General features: G+C 35.4%; 1 protein-coding gene across 1 annotated transcript in view; it reads left to right on the top strand.

The window, feature by feature from the left end:
• CDH18 (cadherin 18) overlaps positions 1 to 23,505 on the top strand; it is a gene marked incomplete at both ends in the record, with an annotated part of 348,690 nt that overhangs the window by 193,478 nt on the left and 131,707 nt on the right. The window contains one exon of the mRNA XM_082836814.1: positions 17,773 to 17,940. Within this exon, the coding sequence (XP_082692940.1) occupies positions 17,773 to 17,940 (168 nt within the window). The remainder of the gene's footprint in view (positions 1 to 17,772; positions 17,941 to 23,505) is intronic.

Genomic DNA, 23,505 nt, shown 5'->3' on the forward strand with positions numbered 1-23,505 from the left:
ACTCTGTTCCACCTAGTCTATTCCAAACACAGCATCCAAAGCACATGTTTTTGTTTTTCAGCCGAGGCACGCAGCTGTGGGATCTTAGTTTCCTGACCAGGGATTGAACCCAGGCCCTTGGCAATGAGAATGTGGAGTCCTAACCACTGGACCGCCATGTGAAAATATGTCAGATCACATCACCCCTTTGCTCAAAACCTGCCCATGTCTTCTCATCTCTTTTATGGCCAAAGTCAAAAGCACTACAATAATGCACGTGCCTGTAAATGATCTGGCCTATAATGTCATTCTGATCTCACCTCCTCTTCTTCTTGTTCTTTTTGCTTTAGAGATGCTGGCCTCAGAGGTTTCCCTCCAACAAGCCAGAAAGCAGCCACATTAGAACATTTGCACTTGTGACTCTTTGCCTGGAACTCTGTCAAGTCTATTTAACGCTAGTCGTCAGTGGTGTGCTAGTAAATATTGAACAACCAAAAATATGTAAACATGTAAATAAGCAAACTTCACTGATTAAAAAAAGATATGTAGCACCCCATTTACAAACAATTATAATGCATACACTACTCCTTATAAATTCCACATAGCCTATTGATTCTTACAGAATGCTTGCATTGATTTTTGCCAAACGCTTGCATCCACACACAACCTATTGTTGCAATCCAATGAATATTGACTAAATCCTACTGCAAATAAATGCTTGATTACTATCTGATTCAGCAAAGAAGTTGCTCAGGTCATTGACAAATGAGTTTAGTTCCAGCTTGGGTGTTGATTGATACTTCTGTTTACATTAGCCTATAGATAAAAGATGTTTGTAAAAACTTCAGTTTTTCATCAATTATATAAGCCACTTTTTTTCTGCTAAGTTGAACAATAGGTTTCATTAGTTAGAATAGTATTTCTTCAAATTTTGTGTTATTCGCATGTAATAGATACACACGAGTTTAATATGCTTTATTTATGCTTTCTCCTTTACTCTCTCAAGTCCAGACAATCACTAACTAAATAGGTTAAGCCTTGATTTAGTCAGCATTTGCTGACTTTCATAATAAAAATATTTCCACTGCTCATGATTTTCAAGTTACCAAGATGACACCACTGAACATATAGTTGGGAAAGGATGAGCAGTAGTACATAATTCTGTAGTATTTCTACCACACAGATACAATAAACAGATAACAACAAGAGTATATATAATAGTAAAATATAGTAATTCACTTAGAAAGAGATGTTTTCAGATACTTTTAAAGATATGATGTGGAATTGTAAATTTATATAATTTAATTATTAGCCATGGCTATATTTACTAACCAGCTGTACAAATTCTTTTTTTTTTTTTCACATCGTTACTGGAGTATAATTGTTTCATAATGTTGTGTCAGTTTCTGCTGTACAACAAAGTGAATCAGCCATATGTATACATATATCTCTATATCCCCTCCCTCTTGAGCCTCCCTTCCACCCTCCCTATCTCACCCCTCTAGGTGGTCACAAAGCACTGAGCTGATCTCCCTGTGCTATACAGCAGCTTCCCACTTGCCATCCATTTTACATTTGGCAGTGTATGTATGTCAGTGTCTCACTTCATCACAGCTTCCCCTTCCCCCTCTGTGTCCTCAAGTCTGTTCTCTACATCTGTGTCTTTACTCCTGCCCTGCCACTAGGTTCATCAGTACCACGTTTTTAGTTTTCATATATATGAGTTAGCATACGGTATTTGTTTTTCCCTTTCTGACTTACTTCACTCTGTATGACAGACTCTAGGTCCATCCACCTCACTACAAATAACTCAGTTTCGTTCCTTTTTATGGCTGAGCAATATTCCATTGTATATATGTACCACTACCATATGACCCAGCAATCCTATTACTGGGCATATACACTGAGAAAACCATAATTCAAAAAGAGACATGTACCCCAATGTTCATTGCAGCACTATTTACAATAGCCAGGACATGGAAACACCTAAATGTCCATCAACAGATAAATGGACAAAGAAGTTGTGCCCAAGTTCTTAAAATTTTAACAATCAACTCTTGTGAGCCAGAACTAGCTAACTCCAACATCGCACTATTTTAGTCCTAATTAAAACTGTAAGCCGAAATTAAATGCTTCATTTACCCCCCTAGCCTTTAACACCACTTAATCTGCGTGTATCATATAGATAACTATCTTGTTGGTGTTTTTTTTTTTTTCCTAATCTACCTTCTCTAGAATGTAAGCTTTTTGAGGGCAGTGATTTTGTCTGCCCCTAGGACAGTATCTGGATTTTAGTGCACTCTATTACACTCTATTACAACTAGCAGTTGAAGGAATGAATGACTCTTTACAGTTCACATTATAAAGAAATTCAAAGCCACTCTTCATGATCATACATTTGCATAATACCTAGTCTTTGATCCCTGAGACTACCCACGCAAAGGTCTTTCTCCATCTCCATCTTTTCTGTGACATTGCATTCTTTCACAAATTTTTTTTTCATATTTTGTGTTTTTTTCTTAGGGTGCCTTCACCAGTCCCTTTTTGGTCAAAGTAACTCTTATGATTTTATTTAAAGAGTTTCCTAATACAGGCTCAAAGAAAATGTCATGGGTTGAATTGTACTCCCCTCCCCCCTCAATTCGTATGTTGAATTCCAAACCTCAGGATCTCATAATGTGACCTTATTTGTAGATAGGGTCTTTGCAGAGGTAATCAAGTTAAAGTGAAGTTATAGGGCGAGCCATAATACAATATGACTGGTGTCCTTATAAAAAGGAGAAATTTGGACATAAAGATATCACAGAGGGAAGATGATTTGAAGATACAGGAAGAATGTATTGTGGGCATGAAAACAGTCATCTGCAAGCCAAAGAGAGAGGCCTGGAACAGACCCATCCCTCACAGACCCCAGGAAGAACGAATCCTGCCAATACCTTGATTTCCGACTTTTAGCTTCCAGAGCTGTGAGACAATGAGTCTTCATTTTTAAGCCACCTAGTTTGTGGTACTTTATTACAGAATCCCTAGCAAGCTAATACATTTAATATCCAAAGGAAATAGATTAAATTTAGTAACTTATTTGTTTTATATCAATTTTAGTTTTATCCTAAACCCCAAATTTAATGCCATGATGAATTCCTATGGGTTTTGTGGCACTTCATTCATTCAGCAAATATTCATTGAGCACAACTATGGGTTGGGGATTGTTTTAGGGCAATGAGGATACAGCAATGAAAACGCAACGAACAAAAGCCTTTGGCCTTGTGGAGCTTTTAGTTTAGTGGGAAAGAACAAATAGTTGCCAAAATAAGTAAATTGGCATAATGATAAGAAATAAATTCATGTGATGACAATACAGAATATAAAAGTGTAAAATTTAGAGAAACAAGACAATGAGGTCTTTGGGAAAGGTAGGAATAGTATGCTGTGGCCAGTTTGCTGCAGATGAGATGAAAACAGACATTATCCATTGGATCAATGATAGGATTGAAGGGAAGATCACATGAGCATTTTTAGTCATTTACATCTTCAGTGGAGGGGCTTGAAATTAGGGAAAGCAAAGTAGGTTCACTGTGAGGTAGACAGAGATGCACGTCTCATTTAAAGAAGGACTTGCAGTCCAGCATGGGGAGTACATTCAGCATCTCACTCCCAGCTGTCAGCTCCTTCAGGATCTATCCTGAGTGCTGATAAACACCTTGACGAAGCCACGTCATTTCTGGGATAACCCTCATCCAGTGACTGAGTGTGGTGGACACTCAGACAGGCAGTATACCGCAGCTGCATTTGCCTAAACTTTGTTAGACCTACATCCCGGACCAATATCCCCCTCTCATCATTCATGCTCCCTCTCCCCTCCCTTCATAGTGGCTCCCTAGTTAATATCCTGCACCTAAATCTCCACCTCAGCAATTATTTCATACTATATATAGACAACTGGTTTTTTGTTTTTTGTTTGTTTATAGAGATTTGGCTTCAAGAATTGCAGAAATTCGGGAACGGTACATTTTTCATTTTTTATATGACAGGTACTATCACATGTGGTATGCAAAGATTACAGAGATGTTTACATTGGTCACAGTGCAGGGAGAGATCTAAGAATCCCTATGCCTGTTCACTTCTACTCATCTACCATTTTATCATCACTGGAGAAACAAAGTAAAAGTTAACATTTTAATGAAACTTTCTATTTGATCTGTCTGATTTTACTGTTTGGGGTTTCACATCTCTATTCATCATAGGCAAGATAATGACTTTTGAATTTTTCTACCATGGATTCGATTTTTGATAATTTTTAAATGCAAATTCCTTTTTTGAGCAACATATTAAATTATTCAGTATTCTCAGAAATCAACAGAATGACATATTTATCAGTTTCCAGTCATTCCTTCTCTTTCCATAGTTGTCTTCAAGGTTTGCTCCTCAGCTCCTTTTTTCTTTCTTAGAAATCCTTTTCTAGAAAAATATTCACATACTGATTAAAAGCCCCACTTGACAAATCATATAAGAATAATCATTTCCAGTTAATCTTTCCAGGGTTAAGGGCTTTCTACTCACTCTCTTCATCAAAGGAACAAAAATCTGTTCATATATTGATGCATCCACCTTCTGTGCCTTGGGTTATCAAATAGTAATGAATCCTATGACATTTTTCTATCACACAGTAAAAAAACACCAGAATTTTACATTTGTATAACTCAACAAGCACTCAAATATTTTGTCAATATTTAACTTAGAATGTAGTACTCTTCTACGTTCTACGTTCTGTTGTTACCACTTAGCTGCTAGTTAAACAGGGTACCAGATTATTCATTTATGCAATACTTACATCTAGTAAATGCTAAGAATGTTCCCAAGCTACTGTCATTGCTCACTTGAACCTTTGAAGAGTGTGAACAAATAAGGCTTTAACACATGAGTAAACCTCTCTCCCAGGAATGAGACTGTATAAAACTTTCACCTTTTTTGAGCCATTTAATGTTCCTTTTATTTTATGTGACATGCCACTATGCTTGTAAGTAATATTCATAATTAGTTTCCCTATTCACATGATCTTACCATGTTGCCTCTCAGTGATACTGAAGCCACAATGGACACTCATTAGTTAATAACAAATGTATCTATAAATTAATGACTCTCAGACATCTAAAGTTGAATTATTTACTAGTCAAATTTATACTATCAGTATAATCTCTCTCCAAATACTGTCAAACATGTTAATCTCTTATCATTTTTTAAATTTCCAGTGGATTATAAGAACTGTCATAGTTAAATGATTGATTTTATGTTTTCACTTTTTTTTCTGTTTTTGATTATTTTTTTATATCTTTATTGGAGTATAATTGCTTTACAATGTTGTGTTAGTTTCTGTTATACAACAAAGTGAATCAGCTATAAGTATACATGTATCCCCATAAACCCACCCTCTTGAGCTTCCCTCCCACACTCCCTATCCCACCCCTCTAGGTGGTCACAAAGCACTGAGCTGATCTCCCTGTGCTATGCAGCTGCTTCCCACTAGCTATCTAGTTTATATTTGGTAGTGTATATATGTCAGTGCTACTCTTTCACTTCGTCCCAGCTTCCCCTTCCCCCACTGTGTCCTCAAGTCCGTTCTCTACATCTGCGTCTTTATTCCTGCCCTGCCACTAGGTTCATCAGTACCATTTTCTTAGATTCCATATATCTGCGTTAGCATACAGTATTTGTTTTTCTCTTTCTGACTTACTCCATTCTGAATGATAGACTCTAGGTTCATCCACTTCATTACAAATAACTCACTTTTTTTCCTTTTTATGGCTGAATAATATTCTATTGTGTATATGTACCACATCTTATTTATCCATTCTTCTGTCGATGGACATTTAGGTTGCTTCCATGTCCTGGCTATTGTAAATAGTGCTGCAATGAACATTGTGGTACATGTATCTTTTTTAATTATGGCTTTCTCAGGGTATATGCCCAGTAGTCAGATTTCTGGGTCATATGGTAGTTCTACTTTTAGTTTTTTAAGGAACCTCCATACTGTTTTCCATAGTGGCTGTATCAATTTACATTCCCACCAACAGCACAAGAGGGTTCCCTTTCTCCACACCCTCTCCAGCATTTATTATTTGTAGGTTTGTTTATTTATTTATTTATTTTTGGCTGTGTTGGGTCATCCTTGCTTCACGCAGGTTTTCTCTAGTTGCAGCAAACGGGGGCTACTCTTCGTTAGGGTGCACGGGCTTCTCATTGCGGTGGCTTCTCTTGTTGTGGAGCACAGGCTCTAGGCGTGCAGGCTTCAGTAGTTGTGGCTCTTGGGCTCTAGAGCGCAGGCTCAGTAGTTGTGGCGCATGGGCTTAGTTGCTCTGTGGCATGTGGGATCTTCCTAGGCCAGGGCTCGAACCTGTGTCCCCTGCATTGGCTGGCAGATTCTTAACCGCTGCACCACCAGGGAAGTCCCTATTTGTAGGTTTGTTTGTTTGTTTGTTTGTTTTTTGCGGTACGCGGGCCTCTCACTGCTGTGGCCTCTCCCAGGACGCACAGGCTCAGCGGCCATGGCTCACGGGTCGAGCCGCTCTGCGGCATGTGGGATCTTCCCGGACCAGGGCACAAACCCGCGTCCCTGCATTGGCAGGCGGACTCTCAACAACTGCGCCACCAGGGCAGCCCTGTAGGTTTTTTGACGATGGCCATTCTGACTGGTGTGAGGTGATACCTCATTGATATTTTCACTTTAGACTTATCTTTAAAAGATCAAAGGCAGTAAGAATGTATGAGCATTCTTGAAAGCCTAAAGACAACTTTACCATACTTTTCAATTATATTTGCACTTTTTTATGCCGCTCCTTGAATGTACTACAATCATCCTGGCTCCATTCTAATTCTTATTCTAAGACACTTAATAGTCACTTGAGTTCTACACAGGTGCCTTCAGGATTCAACCATAAATTATGTGCCAAAGAAAATACAACTCATATTATATGCATACCCTTGAAAACTCAAGGCTAGTTTTATAGATTGGCCACATGAGTTTGTTTAGTACTGCTATTTGCTGTATGTAATGTGTATAATGTGTAGATAATATATGTGCATATATATACAAAGGTATAGCATGCATATTGTGATATACAGCTTATTGCAAATGGTAATGTCTTCTTAGATTATTAGATTATGATAAAATGCATCATAAAATAAAATCATTCTCTAAGTGAAAAAATAAAACTTTCCTTGAAAATTCAAAAAGCAGATGACACAATAGGTAAATTGGTATTACAGGAGGAATTGCCAATTTTGATTTACTTACAGGTCTATGTTGTCAACTAGACCATTACTAATAGAACTGGTTGGTCATTTGTATATGTATATTTTATAAAGCAATGTTTTAGTATTTTCCTTATTTAAATGCCTTTAAGTATAGTTGTCTCAAAAACAAATATTCCAAAGTTTTTTGATATAATCATATTAAGTACCATTTCTTAAATAGCATCTGTGACCCAAAAAATCCTATATAAAGCATTTTACCTTTTTAAATTCATTTTAACCATCATATGATAAAAACTAAAGAGAAAAAAAATAATCGTAGAAAAAAATAAACATAGTAATAGAAAAATATATCAATATTTAAACAAGGAATATCTACATAATAAACTTAGTATTCCTTTTTTGTGTTTGTATTTTTAGCCCCTAAATTTTTAATAAACCACATGAATAAGCTAGTTTGGGAAAATTATACTTGACTACTTCTAGATTTCTAAATTTCTTTCTTATTATTTCTTTATTATTTTCCAAGACAATACATTTATATTTAAGTTAGAGTATATCTGGATTCAGTATCTTGTAATAAAATATTTTATCTGATATTATAAATATTTGAAATTACATTTATATATAATTCTCTTAATTAAAAATATATAATTTTTTTACTCCCATAGAGTACAAATTACCAGATGATAATAATCTTAATAATTTCAGTGTTTACAGGAAGTTTTATTCCCTGTGTTCATTACACATCAGTTATATGAAGGTCAATTTTATTTTCCCTCTTCTCTTTATCTTCCAAATACTATGTTTACCTGAACTCATGAAATACGTATACATGTACCATAGCTGTAGTACTTTAGACATAGGCTTTTCTGTATAGTATGTGTACATGCACTCCAGCTCTGGAGAGAAGGGTGGGGTGGGAGGAAGAGAAGGAGGGGAAGGAAGGAGAGAGAAAGGGAGAGGGTAAGGGAGAGAGAAGAGACTATAGTATTTAGGGAATACCTAGTCTTAGTTTAATGGTGTTAAGGATAGATCTAAAAAGCCAACCATCATTTATTTCCCTGTGAGGAATATATGTGTGTGTGTTTGTACATATGTGTGTATGTATGTATGTATATGTGTGTATATATGTGTGTATGGGTATGCATAGGTATATGTATATATGTATGTTTACAAATTTCTATGTGTGTGTCTGTGTGTGTATTCCAAATTTGAATGCCATTGCAAGCTACACCAACTCAAAATCACAACAGTGATTTTGGAAGTCAAGAAGTTGAGCAGGAGTTATCTGGGGAATTTCTTTTTTCTTTTTTCTTTTTTTTTTATTTTTGGCTGTGTTGGGTCTTTGTTTCTGTACGAGGGCTTTCTCTAGTTGCGGCAAGCGGGGGCCACTCTTCATCGCGGTGCGCGGGCCTCTCACTATCCCGGCCTCTCTTGTTGCGGAGCACAGGCTCCAGACGTGCAGGCTCAGTAGTTGTGGCTCACGGGCCTAGTTGCTCCGCGGCATGTGGGATCTTCCCAGACCAGGGATCAAACCCGTGTTCCCTGCATTGGCAGGCAGATTCTCAACCACTGCGCCACCAGGGAAGCCCCTGGGGAATTTCTTGATCCATGCGACACTGACTGTGTTACTTGGTAGCACTCAGCTGGCACCTGCACTCATTCAAAGATGAGTTCACTAATATGCCTAGTGCTTCAGTGGGAAGAGCTGGGGAACTGGGCTCAGATGCATCCCTAGCCCCTTCCGTTTCACGGCCTCTCTATGCGGTCTCTAGCAGGGTAGTTAGACTACTTATCTGCAGGCTCAGAGTTCATACATACCAAGGTAGAAACTTCCAATCCTCTTAAGTCCAGGGCAGAAATCGTCATACTATCACTTCTGCTGTACTGTATTTGTCAAAGCAATCATAGGTCAGCCAGAGTTAATGGTACTGGTATTTGATACCCTGCAAAGAGACCATAAACAGGTAATGGCCACTTGCAGCAAGCTGAATCTTAGGTTTCTAAGTTTCTCACTCTTTCTCCTGTTGAACAAAAGGCTGAAACCTCATCTTTTGGAGTCAGATCATTTGGTTACCCATTGTATCCACCGTTTTCCTGACATCTCCTTGATTATCATCAAAACTTTGATTCCAGTGCTACTAGGACCCAAACTGGCCAAGAGAAACAGAGATTTCTTCTGATACCACGTTATTAAGATGCAGACATTCTCCCAAAATCTACTTCAGGCTCTTTTGCAGTATTTTCCTCAATTTACTCACAAGGAATCAGAAGCTCAGAAGGTAGTGATTGTGACAGCAGGCTGTGAATTCTAATTGCATGGATTAAATACTGACTGTATGATACCTATCTGTCCTTGGGCACTTTTCTTAACATTTCTGTTCTTGCAATCACTCTTTGATACAAAAAGGGGATAATATGAATAGCATCCATAGTCAGTTGATGTGAGGACTTAGCGTGAGGATTTAGTGATTTAACATAAATATTCCTCATTATGCTTAACAAATACTTAATAACTGTCAGTAGTTCTATCATCATCATTATCATCACCACTGGAATTTCATCACCCAGGTAAGCCTTTTTTGAAGTTTATTATTTATTTTTCTCCCTACAGTGCTGTCTCAGTACACTTTTGCTGACCGGAGTAGTTAAGCTGAAAGCCTGCAAGTCTATAGACTATTTGGCCTTCATAAATGCCCTGGCAAACCTATGACTTTATCAGTGTGGTTATTAAATATATTGACTAGAAAGACTGGTGTTTGGAAGTTGTAGATCACATTGAAACCTTGATAACAGATATAAACATTAAGCATAATGCTAAAATGAGAAAAATATTGAAATAAAACCTTCTAGGTCAGAAGCATATTTATTGATGCATAAACACAACTACATTCTCTTTGAATCTGTCTGATCTCTGTCCCCAAATCCATAGAGAAGGTAATGCCCATTTTTTATAATACTGTTCCTCTTTCCACCTCCTCTTCTCCTCTCTCTCTCTCTCTCTCTCTGTCTCTCTCTCTCTCTCCCTCCACAAACACACCCCTCCCTGTCTCTCTCTTTCACAATAGTACAAGCCACTCCTAAGGGTCTACAAGGTTAAGGACTTCATTACTTGAACTAATGGCACTGTGACATTCTGATTTTACTGTCAGGAAGTCCTGGGTTATATTTCAGTTTCTGCAAATTTCTGATCTGGAGAAAGTTATTTAAACTTTGAGCTTTCTCTCTCATGAAGAATATGGAGAAAAAATATGAGCTATATATGTGAAGAGAGTGCCTATACTTCCATGCTTATACCTGAAGAGGTCACAGCCCATACTCAAAACCTGTGAACTCGCCATCCTTTTCTGCTCACCAGAAATAAAATGCTTCACTGTCCATTTTAATGGTAGGAAGAAAAAAATCTAGAGGAGGAAAAATTGAATCTTCCTACTAAATCATAAAGATGTCTACATTCATAAATTTAGGATTGTTAATTCCATGAGTCATAGATTGAAGTTAAGTATGTTTTTTTTTTAAATTCTGGGATGCCAGTGTTTCATATATCTTATATTTTTTCTTTAAAAATAAAATATATAGTATAGTGAAAATATAAATAAATTTATGAAGTTTAATCAGTTATCCACTGAAGCTTTAGAGTCTGAAATGTGCTAAATTAATCCATAGAGATAACCATGTATCTGCCCAACCACAGACTGTAACAACTTACCAGTAGTGAAGTATAGTCAGTCTTGACTTTCCACAGGGGTATCAGTGGAGCTATTCAAACTTTCAGTCACTTGAGGAACAAAACCTAGAAATATTCTGAGAGTATTAATGAGTACCTAATCTCTATTATTCTCCTACAGTTGTTTTCCAATGAAGCCAATGTGGTCGATACAGCCATGCACATTCTATATCCACACCTTTGTTCATGTCAGATCCCCTTTCCATGGATTCTCTACTTCTCCATCTATCTTTCATATCCTACAAACTTGTCATTGTCCCATAAAGTACTCCTTGGTCATGCTCATCCATTTTGATAACTAAAACCTTTCAAGTCTGTGTTTTGTCTTCCATTTAATAAAATCTATTTGCAGTATTACTTAACTTTCCATATTTGCATATTTATTTCCCTGTCTGTAAACACTCTAATCACGACCTTCTAAAGGCATAAGCTCTATCCTATATACCTTTGTATTCCACATTTTAAACAGAGCAGAGACACATTCAATATACATTGGATTGGTGACAAATGAAGAAAAAAGGTTTCTGAAACAGTGGTAATGTTGCATACATATAGATTCAATGTCTGAATATTTTTTATTTCAATGTAGACAGGAATTTATGGAAGCCACATTACCTTTACAAAGTTAGTAGGGAAAATTCATAATGTGTAGTTGAATAGAAGTAGCATATAATATACTAAATGTTGAAACAAATAGCAATTTAATATATAACAAAAAATCTGCCAGGTACCTAGATCATCACAATTAGGTAGTTGGAAAGATGAATTATTACTGCCAAGATATTAAGTGTCATTGTGTAGAAATTGAAACTTCTAAGCATTTATAAACCTCTCAGTGTTCATATTAATTATTTTAAATGAGCAGCTCCTCCAATGAAATATGAGCACCTTGAGGCCAGATATCATATGTTCTCAACTGTAGGTGGATATATCAAATTGGACTGCTCATGAGAATCACAGAAGGGGCTTGTCACAAATATTGATTGATGCTGGGCCCACTTCCCCAGATTCCGATACAGTAGGTCTAAAATAGTGTCCTTGGAGTTGCATGATAATTGTCAATTCATGTGATTTTGTTAAGTGGCCCTTGTGCCCCATTAGAGAAACACTAGGGCTCCAATACATTTTAATAGACATTACAAAATGACATAATAGACTTTAAATGAATGAATGAACGATTGAACAAATTCAGAGGCAAAACAAGCAATTGAGCCAAAATGAGTATGTGTAGTTAAAACCTGGAAGAAAATTTACCAGTTCCTCTTATAAATGCATATATGTACCTTGAAGGTTTTTGTAGGAATTTGAATGTCATGCTTGTTTATTTGTTTCAAACTATTAGGGGTTTTATTTTGAAGTCTTCTGTGGTATTATCTAATCAACTAGATTTGTATATTTCCATCTTAAATACTTTTTCGTGGGTAAAGTACAAGAAAAAATTTTGGAGGGTCTATTGCTCTATATGAATATCATCAGTCAGGAAACAAAAACACAAAGTGGGTTAGTGAGTCACGTTCATTGAGTAATGTTTATGACCACAGACGAGTTTCAATGTTATGAGCCTGTATTGAGCAGAGAGTCATTCCCAGTTACAGGCCCCTACATAGCAACATGATTGGGAAGCAGTAGTCAGAAGGTAATTTGCAGGCAGTGGGGCACCTACAATTGTTTAAAAGGAAAGTAATAAGAAACAAAACAAAATGATACAAGGGTAAGGACATCCTGTTGATTCAACCCAGCATCACAGGATAATAAGAGGAACAATTCTGTTAAAATTTTTGAAGTAAACATTGCTAGTGAAGATATCAAACATTCAGAATATGCCATTACCAGTTACCTAGCATTTACTGAAAAAAAGGGGAGTTTTCTTTGTTTTTAAACAAACAAACAATGCAATAATTTATGGTGATTAATTTAGCTGCTCTGAGTTGTTTTCTTCACAAATTTACTTAATAAAAGGGCCATGTGGTAAGTCCTTATTATGTTTATTTGGAAGACAAAAATAAGTTATATTACAATTACTGGGTCCATGGGTACATGGCAGAAAAGCCAAACAAAAAACCAAAACATCAATTCTAATTTGGACTCTGTAAATATAGTTTATCCTAGTCTTGTATATGAGTTTAGGCTTCACAATTTTGAAAAATGTATATTACTATTGCATATTGTTTGTTGTCTGTGCACATGTGTATATCCTCATACATGCTTTTATTGACATGACAAGATGGCAATAAAAAGTGATGGCAAAAAAAAGAAAAAGTGAAGAAATGAATACATAATGGCAGAACTTCGTCTTTCTAATTGTGGCTTTTCAAAACATAGTTTGGACCCACTTACACTGGAATCACCTGTAGTAGTTGTTATGGATATTGGGGGAGGTCATCCAGAGGATGTGAAAGCCAGTTGACCAGCAAGCTGGACCCAGGCAACCAGAGGATCCGCATCCCCTTCTCTGACCTTGGAATGTGCGTTCTGCCCACATTTCCCACAGCGGGAGTTATTTTCAAGGATGCAGTCTTGAGAGAGCAAGGTTTCAGGATACAAGGTTAATATATAAAAGTCAATCTCTTTCCTATATGCCAGCAATGAACAAGTTGACTTTGATTTAAAAACACAATATGATTTAGGTTAGCTTCCCCTAAAAGAAATACTTGGGTATAATCTAATAAAAAAGGTATGAAATTGATATAAGGAAAACTACAAAACTCTCATGAAAGAAACAAGAAGTATTATTAAATAAATGGAGATATATTTTATGTCCATGGATAGGTAAAACTCAATATTGTCAGTTCTTCTCAACTTTATCAATGGAATAGCAATCAAAATCCCTAAAAGTTATTTTGTAGGCATTGAAAAACTTGTTTTAAAGTTTGTATGTAGAGGCAAAAGATCCAGAATAGCCAACACAATATTAAAGGAGAAGAACAAATTAGGAAGACTGACAGTCCCCTACTTCAAGATTTACTATAAAGCTATAGTAATCAAGGCAGTGTAGTATTGATGAAAGAATAGACAAATATACCAATGGAACAGATTAGAGAGCCCAGAAATTGTTTCTCATGCATGTAGTCAACTGACCTTTGACAAAGAAGTAAATATTATACAATGGAGAAAAATTTATTTCCACAAATGGTGCTGAAACAAATTGACAGCCACATGCCAAAAAAATGACACAGATATTACACTCTTAGCTTAATGTCACTCAAAATGTGTCACAGACCTAAATATAAAACTATAAAATTCCTAGAAGGTAACATGGAAGAAAATCTAGATGACATTAAGTATCTTAGGCTGTGACTTTAGGTATAACATAAAAGTTGTGATTGATGAAAGAAATAATTTATAATATGGATTTCAAAGTAATTAAAAACTTCTAAACTGTGAAAGACACTGTCAAAAAAATGAGAAGACAAGTAATAGCCTGAGAGACAGTATTTGCAAAAGACTTATTAGTAGGGGACTGTTATTTAAAATATGCAAATAACTCTTAAAACTCAACAATAAGAAAACAAATAACCTGATTTTAAAAAATGGACAAAAGACCTTAACATACCTCACCAAAGAAGACATACATATGGACATAAACATATGAACCAATTTTCATCATTATGTGCCATTAAGGAAATGCAAGTTAAAACATCAGTGAGATACCATTATACACCTAATACAATGGTGACAGTCTGAACACTGACAACACCAAAACCTGACAAAAATGTGAAGCAACAAAAATTCATTCATTGTTAGTGGGGATGCAAAATGGTACAGCCACTTTGGAAGACAATTTGGCAGTTTCTTACAAAACTAAACAGAGTCCTAACATAAGATCCAGCAATCACACTCCTTGATATTTACATCAAGGAGATGAAAACTTATGTCCACACAAAAACCTGCACACAGATGTTTATAGCAGTTTTATTCATAATCACCAAACCTTGAAAGCTACCAAGACGTCCTTCAGTAGGTGAATGAATAAACAGTGGCACATCCAAATAGAGGAATATTATTCAGCACTAAAAAGAAATGAGCTATCAAGCCATGGTAAGACGTGGAGGATCCTTAAATGCCTTTTACTAATTGAAGAAGCCAATCTGCAAAAAATTGCACACTGTATGAATACAGTTATATGACTTTTTGGAAAAGGCAAAATGTGGAAACAGTAAAAAGATCAGTGGTTGCCAAGGTTGAGGGGAGGGAGGGTGAATAGGTGGAACAGACAGGATTTTTAGGGCAGTTAAATTATTCTGTGCAATACTACAATGATGGATACAAATCATTATACATGTGTCCAAACCCATAGAATGTACAACACTGAGTGATCCCTAATGTAAATTATGTACTTTGAGTGAGAACATGTCAATGTAGGCTCATCACCTGTAACAAATGCATCATTTTAATACAGAATGGTGCTGGCTGGGGAGGCTGTGTGTGTCAGGAGGAAAAGGGTACATGGTAACTGTCTGTACTTTCTTAATTTTACTATGGACCTAAAACTGCTCTAGAAAATCAAGTCTACTTAATAGGAAAAACTGTGTTACTGTGCATCAGCTGTGTTCTAGACTACCCTACTTACAAGCATCTGGGCCACATGTTTGAATAAGGTTATTGTATACAGGGATCATGTTGCTATGGCAATTTGCCTGAACATTCCCCAATTACCTATGTGCCCTCAGGGGAGGTCATAGCTAAGCACATGCAACTGAGCCTTTCTCAAGAGAACCGAGAGTTTAAATGAACCCTTAAACAATCGTTTCTGAGAAAGATGTGTCAATTCTGGATATGCTCTTTTCTTTCCATAAACAAATTTAGCTGACAAATTTCTTCCCATTTCATGTCAGAGTAGCAGTATTATAAAAGAAGGGAGATAATGGCTATTGCAATGAAATTATTAAAGTCCATGCTGTAAAACAGGGGTTGTGCTAATTCCTCTTCTCTGATCCTCTGAAATGAATAACATTCAAATTGCATAAAAATATCTTTCACTTTTTTAATGACAGATTTTATTTTCACATATGTATATTCTGCAAATATCACTATAATGATTTCATTGTAAAACATCCTGGACAGTAATCTCATACTTCTGCACATCAGAGGCAAGTCCCATTTCTAGTGTATTCTATTTAGAATGGTATTTTTTTTTCAAACATCAGAGAATATACATTTCTTTCATTAAATATTTTCATAAATTCTTAACTTGTTCCTTTCTGCATCAATTTAATTTGTTCTTATATAATTACCATATGTGATAAAATGTTCTATTTAGTAAGGATGCTTGAGGCTTTTTCATACGCATGAATTAGATGAATCATTTATTATCATATTATTGTAATTTCTTTTGATAAGAATAATTTTCATTCCTATTTAGCTTCAGGAAAGTTCTCCTAAATTCCCTCAATTATATGTTCACAAGTTTTGAAAGTAGGGGGATCTCTTTTCCTGGGGCCTGTGGCTCTCCTCTCAGAGCATTGCATGTGCAATCAATTCAGTGAAAAAAAAAAAGGAAGTGGTTAAGTGTTCTGTATTCAAAACAACTGATTGACTAATCCTTTCCACTTTTAAAAGACTATCTTTTCCACTTGGATATACAAACCCATTTTCTCCTATTATATCAATATATTGTCTGCAAAAGTGTTTGTTAAGCTCTATAGTTGGCAGTCATTATAAATGGCACTATCCCGTGAATTGTGCTGCTAACTAATCAAGTGTGAGTTTGATTGAAGCCATTGGTGTCTTTCTCAAAAGTGACATGATCCAACTATTTTAAATAAAATAAAAAGGTGGTTGTTAAATGGTGACCTATGTTTCGAGTAGCAAATATATTTATATTGTACATTTATATGAATATAAAATATCAACACATGTATGCTTATATATTTATATGCTTATGTTTAATATGGCTCATGTATATGAGGACAATTTTTTATTTTAAGACATATTTGATAGTCCTTGCATAAACTTGACCTGCTAGAAAATGTGTTCCAGTTTCTAAATGTAAGGCTTTATTGACAAATCTAATTTATGTGTGCATGTGTGTGTTTGCCTACACAGAACTACATATGGATATATAACATTTTGTTATATTAATTATAACAAATTAATTAATTTAATTAATTAATTAATTAATATAATGAGAAAGTGCATTAATTAATTAATGAGAAAGTGCATTAAGTGTCTTTTTTGGTACTACAAGACAAAGAATGTGACTTTTACATGCAAGTTTTGGAACCAATCTCATCACTTTATTTTGCTTGTGTACTTAGATCTAGTTCTTATTGTAGTTATTTCCTGACAAAAAGTCAGTTTCTTAGTCTTGATAAATGTTAAAATGCCTCCTGCCTGTAATCTTTGTTCAAGTGTCTACACTCCTCCATTGTTTTTTATCATCAAACTTTGACAACCCTGTCAGAAAACTATGTAAATTGTTCTGTAAGGAGGAAAATTAACCTCTGCTCAAAACATCTCAGCTAACACTTGTGAGGAGAATGAGTTGTGAAATATTCAGGCCACCCACAGAAGGAAAGAGCAGGGACTGCAGGGCTGCCCTCTAGAGGCCAGTGACCCCAAGGACCACCAAGAGATGGGTATCTTCATTTGCCTCTAATAGATTGGTTAGGGATGCGTGGTTATAAATAAATATTTCGATGAGACAGTTTTAATAACATTGTCAAGGTACTGTTTGTCTCAGAAGCCTGGTTTTCTCTCAAAAGCATTTCAGTTAAAACTACTTTTCTTAAAAGAAAGAAGAAAAAAGAGAGATACCTTGTTGCTTCTCATTTAATGTATAATCCATACTGTTTTGTTTAAAATATGTATTACAGGAGTTATTAGAACTGCCTTACATAATATGGACAGAGAAGCCAGAGAACATTACTCAGTGGTCATTCAAGCCAAAGACATGGCTGGGCAAGTTGGAGGGCTGTCGGGATCCACCACGGTCAACATCACCCTGACAGATGTCAATGACAACCCCCCACGGTTTCCTCAAAGTACGTACCTGTTTCTTCTGATTTGCACTTATCACTATTCATTTATATAAAACAGATTGAAATACAGTTGACCCTTGAACAACACAGATTTGAGCTATAAGGGTCCACTTTTACATGGATTTTTCTCAGTAGTAAGTACTACAGGAATACATGATCAGATCTGTGGTTGGTTGTATCTGCAGATACTGAGGAACCTGGATACAAAGGGCTGACTATAAGTTATACGCATTTTTGGACAGCATAGAGGTTGGACGCTCCTAACCTCCATGTTGTTCAAGGGTCAACTATACTTGAACATATAATATCATGTTACTATTATCTTAAATGGGAATATTTTGTTTTGTATGGTCTTCCTTTTATACACAAGACTAAAGAAATCACTCCATCTGTGGTCTCCTGAGCCTGGCAGATAATTGTTATTGTGTTAGATATCCATTTCAGTTGGCATCACAGTTAAATATTAAAAATGAGATAGTGATACTAAAGAATGATATCCTGCATTTGCTGAAGTGGTTATGTATTACTAAGGAATTCATGGAGATATTCATAATACATTTTGATATGGGCATTCTACTCTTGCAAAATAGTCAAAAATGTACGCTTTGCGACTGAAATTAAAAGAAAAATCCTGCAGGTTAGGAATGAACACTTTTCACATACACACACACACAAACATGCCATCCAACCACAGGGTACGGCTAATATAATAAAGTCTGATCTCAAAGTAGAATATGAACCTTGTGAATACAGAGCACAAACTATCAGGCAATTCAAGGGGAAAGAGTGTCAGTTCTGTGAGCTCAGAATGAAATGGTGTTTGTGACACCCTCAGAAAGGGAAGGAAACATATTTGAGTATTTCGAATGTGGCAGAAACTGTGGATGACATTTTATAGAAAAACCATTAATTATCATAAAGTCCTGTAGGGGAGCTGTCCTACTTACACATGCTGCTTAAAAACTGTAACGAAGTAGACAGCGTGGGATGTCAATAAAGTCTCTCCACAAGTCAGTATGAAAGGCTGTCCCCAGCCTTATCTCTCAGCATCATTCTCAGTACACTCCATACACGATGGAATACTGCCTGTTCTGAAAATATAACAGTTTGCACATCCTTAAATCAGCCCAGAATTTTCCACACTCACATTCCTTTGTTTAAAAGCCCACTTACAAGTTTCTCTGACCTCTGTTGCAGAATTAGCAGAGAGTTAATTAACCCTCATTTCCTGTTACATAGCACTTTCCCATGAACGTTTATGCTATATTTATTTCCATAGGTGCATATCTCCCCTACTTTGAGTCCCTCTAAGTAAGAATGATGCTTGATTTGTCTTTGTAACCTTAAATATTCAGATCACTGCCCAGCCCTGGATAAATGACTACTAAATGAATGAGTAAATTAGTCGAATTTAAATACTCTGTCAAATTACTATTGTTAAAAGACCACATACCACAAAAAAAAAAAAAATCAAGTAATTTTACAAAGTTACAGTGTACTTTTTTTTTTTTTGGCGTACGCGGGCCTCTCACTGTTGTGGCGTCTGCCGTTGCGGAGCACAGGCTCCCGACACGCAGGCTTAGCGACCATGGCTCACGGGCCTAGCCGCTCCGCGGCATGTGGGATCTTCCCGGACCGGGGCACGAACCGGTGTCCCCTGCATCGGCAGGCGGACTCTCAACAACTGTGCCACCAGGGAAGCCCTACAGTGTACTTTTGTATTCATTTTATCCCTTATTCCACACAATATACATATACACATATTTCATTATGAGAAAAGTGCTGTTGAACTCAGCTGAATATAAACTTTATTATAACTTACAACACCAACCTTATTTTCAACCTACCTTATTTTCAAATAGATTCTACCACCACTATTTTAAAGATATTAATATTATAACCCTTATTATAATAGAGTGAAAAACTCAAACTCTACACAGTAGGGGCTCAATAAATGCTTGATCTTGGTACAAATAATATCTCCCATTCTTTCTCTCCCTCCTTCTCTCCATAAACTGATTTTTAAATAGATAAGTCCATTAAAACTGATTTTAGAAATCAGCCGAAAATTGTAATGGTGATGAATATAGAAAAGTATATTCCTAATTTATTTTGATTGATGATAGTTGCTGAAGCATCAGTTCATAGGAAAAAACAATTGTTTTACCTGACAAGGACACAGAATAAACGTACACTCATTGAATTAACTCATTATATCCAATGGGATCTACATGTCTTCCGTCTGTAGCAGTCTGTGCAGAATGACTGACAACTGTCAATCCTGCCACATGCTGAGATGCTCTTAGTGTTTTGAAACAGAGGCAGTACACACCCGGAACCTCACACTCTGATTTGTTTAAAAGATATTTTATTGTGCACTCATATTGCACTAAACACATTGCTGTTTTCAGAATGATTTGGTGTCACCATGACAAGAGTAGCTTGCAGTAAAGTATTCTTTAATTTTCCCACAAGCATTATAACTCACCAAGTGGCTAGATATATAGTGGGAAACTTTGCAAACCGCATGGAGGAAAAAAAAATGATGTACTATGAGGACTTGCGTTCATGAAGCACCATGAAATGCACCATGAAATCTATATACAGTTCAAATTCTATAAAGATCAGTCATCAAATGGACCCAGTAGTCTAATTGTTTCTCTTAAGATGTTTTTGTTTTGTTTGGCTTACAGTTCTTCTGACTTTTTTTTCTCTTCACTTGAGAGAGCCATGTTTTACCATAACTGACTGACTCTGGTTTAAACATCTGGCACACAAAGCTTTGCAAAATATTCCCTCATAGCATTTTTTACAATGTCTTTCTCTTCCTATCAATTTGCTATGGCCTGTGAAAATCAGCTTGTTACATCTTGTATCTTAATTTAAAGTTATCAGTGTATCTTAATTTAAGATAAATGGGTTTTGAGTAAGCATTTGAGAGTTACAGGTGAACTAGACTAATAATTTGCTTTACAAAGACTACACTAGGCAGATGCAAACTCAGTGGCCTGGAATACAAGGCAAACGAAAGTCCAGGTGGAAGAGGGCTGCCAGTGTCAGGGAGGCTATAGGGGAGAACAGAGATTGGATGGTACATGTCCAACTAAGAGGACAGCTACTGCTCAATTCCAGTAATGCCTACATGTGGGCAGGAAGAATTAGGAAAGGGAGCTACTTGTCAGACTCACAGTGAAAGAGGACAAATCAGCCCATCTGTGCCTTGAATCCTTACTCAGAGGACACAAGGGATGCCCAGTTCTTCTTCAGAGACAATATCTCAAGGTGAAATTTCCTCAATATAAGTTCTTCTATTGAAAGGAATCTATTCTACTTCTTAAGATTCTTGCTATTTCCTTCTCTGGTTTTAACTATGTTATGGTTATTCCATAATTGATTCTCAGACAGATAAAAAGTCACTGAGGTCTATTATTCTGTGTAAAGAAAATGTGCATAAATATCAGTAACTTCCATGAAAGCTCATAAAGCAAACCTTCTATACCCTAAAGGAAGTTGTATTTGAGAATTGTCCTCAAAGAATAAATAACCAGTCTGGGGAAACAAGAAGAAGACATGTCAAATAATCATAATCAAAGAGTAGAAATTTGATCGTTTAACAAAACTTCCCCTAAGAACTTGAAATAATTGCAAAATTAAGTCATGCAACAACTTTAGCCTGCTTGTGACTCGAGTTGATATAGTGCAATGTAATATTGGGAGGATCAAGTCCTAAAAGCTCAGTAGATGGCAGTATTTCCCACAAATCTAAGAATGAGAAAACTAACTGATGTGGGTAAATTTAATGTTAGTAAAAGAGGTAATACCACTGATGGAAATATTGACATTGATGTAATTTTTGTTGATGGTAAAATATTTTAGATGAAGGCCCGTTGTTTTAAAGTTATTATTTGCATTTTCATGAGAACAAATCTAAATGGCATATAATATATTCGGCATTAATATTTTATTTGAAACAGAAATTAAAAGAAACAAGCAAGCAAGCTTCTCCTTTGATCCATCAAAATGTAAAGTGCATATTTCAATTACCACCAAGTTGGAGTTTTTCTAGCATACTTTAAAAAATACCTGGTTTATTTTACCATGGTTACAGGCATATATTTTGAAACTTCTTGAGAGTGTTTTTAAGTGTCAGCATATACTTGATTTAAAAGAAGGTAAATTCCACAGCTTCATGGTTAGCTTTCTACATATATAAATTAGTTCAAGTTTATTCATTATGTCACTGCAATTTTCTGTATTCAAACAGAAGTTTTGTTTGTCAGCTCTTGAGAGATATATGTTATTATATCCCATTATGATACTGGATTTTTCTATTTATTCTTTTATTTTCTATTAGTATTTTTTGGTTTTGTTTTATTTTGGTCAGATATAGTTTGAAATAATGTTACCAGATGCACACAGATTTAAGGTATGATATCTTCTTCTTTGAAAGTATGTCATTGTGAAACATCTTTCTTTAATAATGCTTCATAACTTAAAGTCCAATTTACCTGATATTAATATAACAATTCCAGATATTTCATTTTCCTTTTTTTAGTTAACAGTTGGATGGTATAATATTTTTTATTTTACTTTTTTACTATATTGTTCTTTTTTTTTAAGTTTTATTTAAGACACTAAGTTTTTGTTGATTTGTTTTAATCTGGTTTCACATTTTTGTTGTTTATTTTTATTTACTATACTTATAATTAATTACTGGTACATTTCTATTTAAGTCTATCATCTTGCTACTTGTTTCTTTTGTTTCTTTTCTCTCTTTCCTTACTTTCTATGAATTATTCATGTATTTAATTTTGTTCATTTTATCCTCCATCATATTTTTTATTTTACTTTCTTCTATTTTTCTTTAATGTTTCCTCTAGACATTTCAATTTATTTCATTCCACCTTAAAATATAATTTATCACTTGAAAAATGGAATAACTTTAAACTTTAAAAATCTTTGATTTTTGCTATTTTTGTCATCTTATAAATTAAGCCTTATGTGAAATTGTAATTTTGTTTTGTTTTGTTAAAGAATCATGTTTTAAGTCAATTATAATTTATCCTTCCTGGTGCTATTTATTTTCTTTATTTTCCATTTTTCCTTCTATAGTCATTAATCGTTTTTAAAGGAAATTCTAAATTTTCTTTAAAAATCCCTTTCTGTTCCTTTAGTGCTAGTCTACTAACAATGATTTTTTTTCCTTTTTAGTTTTTTTAATAAACATTCTTTTTCCTACATTTTTAAAAGGGTAACTTCCAATGGAAATGGAATTCTAGCTTGAAGGATATTTTTTTCTATTTCAATAATTAATGATGTAATGTCTGCTGACCACCATCTTGTCTGTCAAAAAAAATCAGTCTCAGTCTTATTATCATTTTACTATAGTTTATTCTACTTTAATGGATCTTTCTTATTTTAAGATATTCTGTGCTTAACTTTCCAGAAGTTTAACTATGTTGTACCTAGGAGGTATTTACTTTTTTAAAAATCTGCTTTTCAATTATAAGGCATTTTGAAGCTATCTTTTATTGAGTTCCAGGGAATTTTGGTCAGCATTTACTAAAA

This window comes from Leucopleurus acutus, assembly GCF_964270905.1.
Source record: "Leucopleurus acutus genome assembly, chromosome: 3".
Lineage (NCBI taxonomy): Eukaryota > Metazoa > Chordata > Mammalia > Artiodactyla > Delphinidae > Leucopleurus > Leucopleurus acutus.